This window comes from Tupaia chinensis, unplaced genomic scaffold (assembly GCF_000334495.1).
Source record: "Tupaia chinensis unplaced genomic scaffold, TupChi_1.0 Scaffold144602_1, whole genome shotgun sequence".
Classification (NCBI taxonomy): Eukaryota; Metazoa; Chordata; class Mammalia; order Scandentia; family Tupaiidae; genus Tupaia; species Tupaia belangeri.
The window spans coordinates 840947-850893 of record NW_006204462.1 but is presented as its reverse complement, the minus strand read 5'-3'; the positions used below and the strand labels follow the sequence as shown (position 1 = coordinate 850893).

At 52.8% G+C, this 9947-nt stretch overlaps 1 protein-coding gene across 1 annotated transcript in view; it reads left to right on the top strand.

The window, feature by feature from the left end:
* Nucleotides 1–9947, top strand: part of WRN (WRN RecQ like helicase) — a 124040-nt gene that overhangs the window by 23966 nt on the left and 90127 nt on the right. Inside the window, exons 8-9 of the mRNA XM_027767765.1 lie at nt 4217–4331; nt 9228–9651. Coding sequence (XP_027623566.1) covers nt 4217–4331; nt 9228–9651 — 539 coding nt within the window. The remainder of the gene's footprint in view (nt 1–4216; nt 4332–9227; nt 9652–9947) is intronic.

The window sequence follows — 9947 nt, the reverse complement described above, 5'->3', positions numbered from 1 at the left end:
GTCACGCCGCAATCCCTTCTCCTCCATTCTCCTCTCAGGATCTTGGGCACGCCCGCTCACGCGCCCAGCGTGAGATCTAAGCCACCAGGTCCAGGACGCAAACCGCGGTCGACTATGTGGGAGTCCAGCGACATAGCCATTACGCTAACTGCTGGTTCCCGATGATACATTTTTGAACCTGATTCAGAGAACAACATTTAAGTAAGAACTCACTTAACTCGTGATAGAACTAGGACCCAACAGAGGAGGCCCTGATTTCTGGTGTTGGGGTTTGCAGAGTTGATTGCTGGTTGCTCTTCCTGGTTTGTCTCTGAAAGTGGTCCGAGGAACGTGTGAGACGTCTCTACTGAAGTGGCCTCCTGCCTCGGTAGTGGTACGGGGCCTGGCGATGGTGCTGTCTGGTCACGCCAGGGCCTTGGACCCTCGCTTCCTCTTCTCACGGTGTCGTGTGGGTCAGTGGTAGCGCTGGCCGTGGAGGGCACCCCAGCTCTGAGATGGAGACAGCTGCTCTGCGTTCTCTCGTTAGAGGTGCTTGGATTCTCTGTCTCTCACCTTCCTGGTGTAGACGTGGGTGGTGTCTCATGTAACCACTCTCCTCTTGGTTTATGTGATGAGAGTGTGCTTTTTCTTTGTATTAAAGGGTAGGTAGACTAAGACATCATAAAATACAAGAATATTTGCTTATCGTTTCTTACTGTTAAAATATTGGCTATTTCCAAATGACAGTGAATAAGCACAGAGTGATCTATTGGGTTGTGGGAAAGTCATCGCATAGTTTCTGCTTTTCCCTGCAAAATGCATCATGTTCCGCCGACCTAGTAGCTAATGTACAGTTATTTATGAAGTACTGTGGGACACTTCACAGTGTGGGCTCTGTGGGGAATAAACAGGCCTGTTTCCTGAGGAACCTGTGGTCCCGTGGGTGAGAGGAGAGTTGCTGACAGCGGTACAGTGTGGGGTGAGGCTGATGTGGAAGAGAGGGGCTGCGCTGAGCCCTTGGCACAATTTGGAGGCAGCAGGAGCCTTTCCTGGAGAAAGTGTGTTTCACGCAAGACTGAAGAGTAGGGGAAGCTCTTGAGCACAGGCAGCAGGTGCCGAGTTCTGGAGCCCAGAGCTCAGGGCCCTGGAGGCGGCAGGGCAGTCTGGGGTGCTGGGTGTGGCCTAGGGTAGGCATGTGAGCCGCCCCCGCCCCACGCCTGCTGAGAAGTGAGTGGAGGCCGAGCAGGCCGCAGCGAGAGGCTGTGTTGTGATGCGGGAGCTGGGCTGGTGAGCTGAAACGAGAACGAAGACCAGGTCGATCCCGGGACGAGCAGTAGGACCAGTGAGGCGCATCAGGGCTGTTCCCGGGACCTCCACGAGGCCCAGGCTGGGGCTGTTTCTGTCCTGTGAAAGGAGGGCCCTGGGAGGCGCAGGCTGGAGGCAGCCAGCAGGCGCTTGCACAGGCTAAGGTGCGGGGTGGGGCGGGGCGGAGGGAGGTCAGGAGCTGCGCGTGTCCGTGTGGAGGAGGGGCCCACGGAGCTGCCACGGGGGAGGGGAGGTTGGGAGGGTGGCCAGGGAAGCCCAGGATGTGGACGTTTTAAGTAGGGGGATGTTGTCAAGTGTTTTAAACTCTGGAGAGTCCAAGCAACTGATGACTTGCACTCAGTCCCTGTATTTGCCAGCATGCCTGTTGGCCGTGGCCTCCCCCTTAGGATGTTGGCGGACCGGCGACAGCACGTATTTAGAAGAGAGCATTCACTAGGACATGGCCATGGGCAGGGCAGGCCCACAGGTGGTGTGGCTGGCCGCAGTGGTGGAGCGAGGGGGTGTGAGCAGGGCATTGGTGGAGCACGTGAGGTCAGAGGAACGTGGCCTGCAGCCATACAAAGCTCCTTTCTTAGAAGGCCGGGTCAGGTCGGAAAGAAGAAATCGTTTATTTACGTAACTGTGTATTCAGTGCTCACTGTTATGGTTGCTGGGGACACGCCCGGCACTGGACAGGCCCAGCCCCTCCCTCCATCTGACTGAGCAGAGGGCCGGGGCTGCTGTGGGACAGCACCGGTGGCACGGAGCCTGGCTGAGGCTGGCCTTGCATGGTGAGCAGGACACAGCTGCAGGGCCTGAGCGGGCGGAAGGGGCTGGAAACGAGGCTGCAGGGGAGGGCCTGGGCTGCTGGCTTTGTGTTTTCCCAGCCAGAGTAAACACAGCCATGTGGCCCTCAGAGGTGGGTGGCTTTTAGAGACTTTTTCCAGGCTCTGTCACTGTGCAAGAACTGGCCAGGCTGGGAGGCCAGCAGGGGTGACGGTAACAGCTAGGCTGCCCGGCCGGGTCAGCTGAGTGAGGAAGGGCAGCTGGTGCCAAGAGCACGGGAAGGCAGTCATGGCGAGGAAGGTGCGGGTGTTGGTTTTGGACTGCTGTGATGAGACGCTCAGCCACAGCTGAAGGAGGTGTGGGTCTGGAGCTCAGGACAGCTGGGGGGTTGGAGGTGTGTCCGCACAGCAGGAACCTGGAGCGAGCAGAGGGCAGGGCAGGAGGGAGGTGATGTTTCAGGATGCTGTGTTCACGTCACACCGCCCTGTGGGCACACACCGGCCTGGCTGGACGCACTGACCTGCGGGGGGGATGTACCCACATGCGGGGGCGACGGGGGCGGAGATGCACTGACCTGCGGGGAGGAGGGGGTGCACTGCGGGGGGTGGGCGGGGGGTCGCAACCACCTGGTGGGAGTGCCGGCCTGTGGGGACGCTCCAGCCCAGTGGACGGTGGAACGAGAGCTGTGGGCAGGAACCAGCAGGGCCCTGACAAAGGGGGAAGCGTGTGAGACCCCAGTCGAAGCAGCAGGAAGCTCGTGCTGTGTATTTGCAGATCTCTGGGCAGTGGGCTGAGTGGCTGTCAGCTGACGAGTGGGTGGAGAGCGTGCTGGAGCTGGCCTGGCCCGCTGGGGAAGTGGGCGAGCGCAGGGCGGCAGTGTGGACAGGCTGTCGGGGTTGTGGAGAGGGATGGTGCGTTGGGCCGGAAGACGAGGGCTCGCTGGCTGGCGCTGCTTGCTTAGTGAAGTAAGAGGTGAAGTTGTCTCCTGAGGGAAGGAGGGACAGACAGGTGTTGGAGACTCAGACGAAAGGAAGAGCTGAGAGTCATTTTGGGAGTGGGGAGGGAGGTACTGTGGAAGGCCTGGCAGTCTGCACTTGAGGCCTGGGCGTGAACTTAAAGTGAAAGGGGCGATCGTGCGTCTGTTCCCAGCTGTGCTCAGCTGCCTGGGGCAGGCCTGGGGCTGGTAGCGGAGCTGGTGAGGGGAGAGCAAAGGCATCGAGGGTCTACCTGGCAGAGGGGAGCTTCCAGCCACCAGGAAGAGAGAGAGCCAGACCTGATGGGGAGAAGGGGTCCGCAGAAGGGGGCAGGGCCTGGGAGCAAGATGTGGTCCTGAGAGGGCCAGAGGGTGGTGTGCTGGGGAAGGCGTGCTGGAAAGGACACAGGACTGCTGGTGTGCAGGGGCAGGTGCTCACGGTGGAGGTTGGGAGTGGGTTTTGTTGGTGGTGACGAGGTCGCGGGTATGGCTGTAGGAGTGGGTGGCTGAGGTCAGCTGAGATTGTCAGAAATGGACAGGCCGGCGTGGGGAGATGGTCAGAGACCCACACGCTGAAATTGCAGGCACTGAAAGGCTTTGGTTGTGAGACCACAGGTCACTGTGATGGTCAGGACAGTGGCTGCGTGCCCTCAGACACGCGCTTCGCGTAGCTGGACTTCGGTGGGACGGGCGAGGAGACCGTGAATGAATGCAGGCAGGGCGGGTTTGCCAGTGCGGGGCCGGCGTTGCTGTGGAGAATCTGGAAGCTGGTCACCGGCCAGAAGGTGGAAGGGCGGCATTTTACGGTGGTGGTGTCTGGGGCGAGCGCGGGCTGCTGGGAGGCCTTGCTTACTGGGCACTAGCAGCCTGCGTTTCCTGATTTTAAAGCTGCACCATGGGCCCAGCTTCTTCTCTGGCTTCCTTTCTGCCGAGGTTGGTGTGTGAGTGTAGTAGACCCCTTGGAACCTGGGATTTGCTCTGCAGATTAAATCTGGAATTAAATCTGGGGATGAGGTGACTGAGGTGTTCTGGGCATGGACTAAGGAAGTCTTTTTGTTGAAATTCATGGAAGCAAAGAGAATGAAAATCTGGGTCTTGGTACTGTTTAATGAAGTGACTTAATAAATACCTCTGCTTTGTGGTTTGAAAATTAATACATTTTTCCCTCCCCAGAGGAGGAAGTCCTGCTTGGCGACTTGAAGAGACAGCTGGCCTCTGTCTCTGAGGAGGTGATGGATCTGGCTCAGCATCTTCCTGGCGCTTTCCGGAAACTGGAAAATCCACAGAGGTTAACTATTAAGTTTTTGTCAACTCTGTTCACTCTTACACATTTTCTTACGCAGGATTGACTTCATAAGGTACCCATATGAATTAGCCTGAGTGCGCACACACGTGGAATGGTGTGGTGTGTAAGGCTGAGGACGCTTCCTGGGAACTAGTGCATGGAGACACGCTTTGGGCTTTTCTGTCTGCTTTGCAGGGCGTTTTAGCAAATAAAGAAATACAACATAAACTATGTTTTTGAATATACTTTTCTGTCAAGGTAAAACGGTAAGTTCATACTAAGGAAATATTTAAGATTGAAAATCATTTTCTTGCTGTTACTGGGCATCTTTAATTATGTTTATAGTGCGGTCACTTGAGACTAACAGTGGAAGCAGCATCTACGTTTAGCTTCATGTCTGGGCTGTCCCCATATTGTTAGGGATTCCATGTACCTAGCAGACTATTGAAACGGAAGGCAGTTAGATTGGAGAAGTTACCTGGAGCTGAAACCTCGGTAACCCACGGTGTTTGGGGAAGTGTGCTGTGCGGGTAAACGGACTCGGGTCACGGGCGTTGCCAGCCGACTCCCGGAACCAGTCCGCATCCCAGCCCTCCCTGCTGCGCAGCTCCCTGTGTCTCCCGAGTGCCGGGGTGCGCTCCAGCAGTGAGCAGGTAACTGTGGCTTGTGATTTTGGAGCAAAAACCACTTGGTAGAAATGTGACGCTGTTAGTTTGAAAAGAAAGGATCCTCACTGGGAAGAAATGCAGCGTTAATGCTTTTTTTTTTTTTTTTGATGAGATTTGTGATAGATTTTGATTGAGAGATTTTTCTCTTTTTTTGGAGAGCGTCTCTTTTGCTATAGGGCGCATGCACTCGCCAGAAAGACAGAGACAGACAGACAGAAAGCGAGAAATCACCCCAGGGAGGGGGGGGGGGCTCAACACAATCCCTTTTCCTCCATTCTCCTCTCAGGATCTTGGGCACGCACGCACATGCGCCCGGCGTGAGCTTAAGCCGCCAGGTCCGGGACTCAAACCGCGGTTGACTATGTGGGAGTCCAGTGACATAGCCATTACAATAACTGCTGGTCCATTGAGAGATTTAAAACTATGTGCACAAATTCAACTTTTCCAAAGTCATTTCCCCTCTAGCAATTTGTTTTAGTATTTATGTAACTCTAAAAATTTCTGAAAGATGCAATTTTCAAGGGTGGTAGGGTAACTATACAGCCACTTCTTACTCAATTTTACATTCCCCCACCATGAAATTGGAAACCGTCTATGTCTGACATCCGTGCAGTTTAGATCTCTGTACTAACAGTGAAAATATCTACTGGCTGTAAATGACATGTGCTCAATGCTTTGTTTCATTATATCAGAATTAAGGTTTTCCTAAAACTGGAGAGTGGGAACTACGGGGCGTGTAGTTTCAGTGTCGGAAGAAGAACTAGTCTACTCTCTTCTCTCATGTTCCTTGTAACATCTGACTTACCTGGGTTAGACTCAGAACCAGGAATGCACAAGAAAGGCCTGATTAGCCGCTGTTCGGGGTCCACACGTAGCCGAGCCCAGCCTGTTCTGGTGGGGGTGAGGCCACAAGCAGAGCACAACGTCTCGTGTAGATGCGGCTTTGTGAGCTTGGACACTGAGTCCAGGGTGAGCAGTGTAAGTGATGGGATGTGCATGGCAGCAGCCCTCCAGGCAGTGGGCAGTCTCTGAGGAGTGGACACACCACAGAAACTGGAACCCGGGCTCTTAAGTCGGCAGCCTGAGGCTTGTTTCAGGAGTGAGTGGCTTTGTCGTTCAGCGGGCCCGTGGGTGCTGGTGCCAAGGGCCTTGGTCCATCTGAGGTCAGTGTACATCTTTCATCACGTGCTTGACATTCCACTGGGTGCCGCGGCTGTCTGCAGCCTACTAGTAGGCAGAGTCAGAGCCCAGAGGGAGGAGCACTGATGCCTCGTGGGAGAAGCAGGACAGACGCCTTTGCTGTTGCTTAGAGTATTAGTCATCACAGAGGTGTGGCGCCCTGCGGCTGGTGCAGGGTAAGTCAGCCGTCAAGGGTCTTGTGTTGAATGTCAGAGCATTCCCCGTGCAGCCCTGTCATGTATCTGTTCCTATGAAGTTACAGTTCTTGGGACCAGCAGATGGCGTAATGGTTATGTCGCTGGACTTCCACTTCCATGTCGACTGCGGTTTGAGTCCTGGACCCAGCGATCTAAAACTCATGTCAGGCGCACGCGTGTGTGTTCAAATCCCAAAAGGAGAACAGAGAAGGGATCGCGGTATGGCCATCCCCTCTGCGGGGTGATTTCTCACTTTCTGTCTCTGACTCTCTGGCAAGTGCATGGGCCCTATAGAAAAAAATCTCTTGGGGTTAGCTGGTGGCATGGTGGTTAGGGGCACTGGACTTCCACATCGCTGACTGTGGTTCGAATCCTGGATCTGGCAGCTTGCTTCCTTTCTCTGTGTGTCTTGCTCTGGTCAAATTTAAAATAATAATAATTATAAATGTAAGAAACGAAATATTTATTTTTTAAAAAAAGAAAACAGAAAAAGTCTCTCAAAAAAAAAGTATATTCAAAGCAGTGGGCTTCCATTCAGTTAACCAGCTTTGGTTATAAAATGATCATTTAAAGGCACTTAATTAAGATGTTAAGATTAACATTGACAGTTAAGGAGTTAAGAAATTAAATTCCGATTAATTCATATACATCTTATCTTTATTTTATCACTTGTTAAATTTGCCTACAGATGGGAAGTTTTTTAAAAATACAGAATTCATTTTAATTGACACATAATTGTGCATATTTATGAGGTGCAGCGTTATGTCTTGGTACATGTACATAATGTTTTGTGATTAAATTAGTGCAGTTAGTATATTTGCCACCTCAGAGTCACCATGCCCTGTGGTTAGAACACACAAAGTCCTCTCTTCCAGCTATTCCGTGCAGTGAAACACTAGAACCTATCTCTTGTGTCTAACTGTGACTTTGTGTGCGTTGGCCAACCTCTCCTCACCTTCGTCCCCACTACCCTCCCAGCCCCTCGTAGCCGCGATTCCTTCTTTCCTAGCTTCTGTGTATGAGTGAGCGCGTGCAGCAGCTCTCGTTCTGGCCTGGCTTATTCCACATCTCGTAATGTCCTCTAGCCTCATCTGTGCTCGCAGATGACGGGGGTGCATTCCTTTCTATGGCTGCATAGTATTCCATTTGCTCTCCCCATCCATCCAGTGATGAGCACTGAGGCAGCTCCCCTCTCGTGGCTACTGCAGTGGACCTGGGGGTGCAGATGTCTTAATACACTGATTTCATGGAGTGCTTTGTATTCCAAACATGTGTTTATTTGTGAGAATTTTGAAGATGCTAAATAGAATCATTTTTAAAATACAGTATAAATACTTTTTTTTTTTTTGGAGAGGCTTTTTGCTATAGGGCGCGTGCGCTTGCCAGAAAGAGAGAGACAGAGAGACAGAAAGCGAGAAACCCCCCCCCAGCGGGGGATGGCCATGCCGCAGTCCCTTCTCCTCCATTCTCCTCTCGGGATTTTGGGCACGCACGCACACGCACCCGACGTGAGCTTAAGCCACCGGGTCCAGGATGCGAACTGCAGTCGATTACATGGGAGTCCAGCGACATAACCATTATGCTAACTGCTGGTCCCAAAATACAGTATAAATACTCTTCTGTGGTTCAGTTGGGACTAGTAATTGATCGGTGAATTTAAAAAGTTAGATCAAACATGGGCTCATAAGACCTTTTCTGTTTTAAATTAAGATTTTTGCCTTAGGATGCATGTGCTTGCCAGAGAGAGAGAGAGAGAGAGAGAGAGAGAGAGCGAGCGAGAGAGCAGGGGAAAACGAGAAATCAACCCCTAGAGGGGCCGGCCGTGTCGTAGTCCCTTCTCCTTCGTTCTCCTTTTAGGATTTTGAGCATGCACCCACATAGCCAACGTGTTTTTCAAGCTGCTCGGTCCAGGATTCTTATTTATTTATTTATGAGAGATTTCTTGGTATAGGGTGCATGCGCTCATTGGAGAGACAGAGAGACAGAAAAATCACCCCCTGGGGAGATGGCCACACTGCAATCCCTTCTGTAGTCCCCTCTTGGGATTTTGGGTACACATGCACACATGCCTGGCGTGAGTTTTAAGCCATCAGGTCTAAGACCCAAACCGCGGTAGACTACGTGAGTCCAGTGACGTAACTATTACTCCATCTGCTGGTCCCAGGGTCCAGGATTCCAACCTGCAGAGTCAGCCATGTGGGATCCAGCGACCTAACCACCGTGTTACCTGCTGGCTTCGTAAAGCTTACCTTTTAACTTAGATGCTGATCTGTGTTAGCCCCGACATTCTGCTGTACATTAAAGCTTTCCTCAGAGTGCGGTGCGGGCCTGCCGTCCGGAGTGCCGCCCAGTGCTTCCGGTCTAAGCAACACCCACAGCATATCATCTGCAGTTGGTCATTTCAGCGTCTTTAAAGTGGAGTGAAAAATTAAGGCACTTGGGGCAGTTTGAGCAGAGTCCTAGGAATTTTATGTTTTTTCTCTCCGAACATTTATAGATACTTTAACCATAGCTTATTAAACAATTTAAAAAATTGTTATCTCTTTCCTTGTGTTCAACTTAGAATTTAATGTAAGTTTTCCCCCTTGGGGCAGGGCTGGCAGTTGTGATTGTGGAAGTGTGTAGCTACAGTAAACACGTGTGGGGCCGGCACCCCGTTCTCGGTGAGTGAGGTCTCAGGCTGGTCGCTGAGTGCCCGTAGTGTTTGAGAGTAGTCTGCTGCCTTCTTACGTGGGCACTAGGGAGTGGAGAGGAGCTTTAATCTGAGTGCCCTTACAGTTAAAACATCTTTAAACTTGTCCTTAGAATTAATGAGATTAAAATTGAATAGCCTTTTATTAATTTTTTTCTTTTAGGGTTTCTGTAGTGTTGAAGAATATTTCAGAAAACGTGTCTTCACTGAGAACGATGATACTCGGTTCTCCTGACGCTGAAAGTGAGCTGAGGCCCAGCAGTAGCTCGAGCACCCGGTCGTCGTCGGGTTTCAGCGCTGGTGGAGCGCAGCAGAGGTGGGGCAGAGAGCAGGCGGTGTTCTCGCACGTAGAGGAGGAGACGTGGCCCGCAGCACCGGGCGACTCGGCTGAACACGGTGCAGAGGGTGCCCTGGGAGGGGGCGTGGGACGGCAAGGAGATGGCTGTGCAGACGGAGTGGAGGACAGCAGGGCGGAAGAGCACGCGGCAGGCGTGTGCCCATCGCCAGACACCACGGTACACGTGGTCCAGGCTTCGGAACCGCAGGCTCGTGAGGAAGCCCTGAGCGCTGCTGCCCGGCCGGCCGAGGTATGTGGAGGGGCACGTGTTCAGTCCCCATGTGGCTTGGCTGGCGTTCAGTCAGGGCAGGCGTCTGTTCTCAGCTGTGCTGGAGCTGCGGTCTCTGCAGCTCTCAGCTCTGCCCTCAGGGTGTGGACGGCTGGTGTGCATGGCGGTCAGTCAGCTCCTCTACGGCTGCAGACAGGGGGCCATCCCTGCCCCTTCGGAGCGCCAGGGAAAGCTGGAAGGACAGGTTCATTTTGGTGCGAACAGTTTTGAAGTCCACGTGTGCAGTTTGTTTTTTTTTTTTTGGGAGGTTTTTTCAC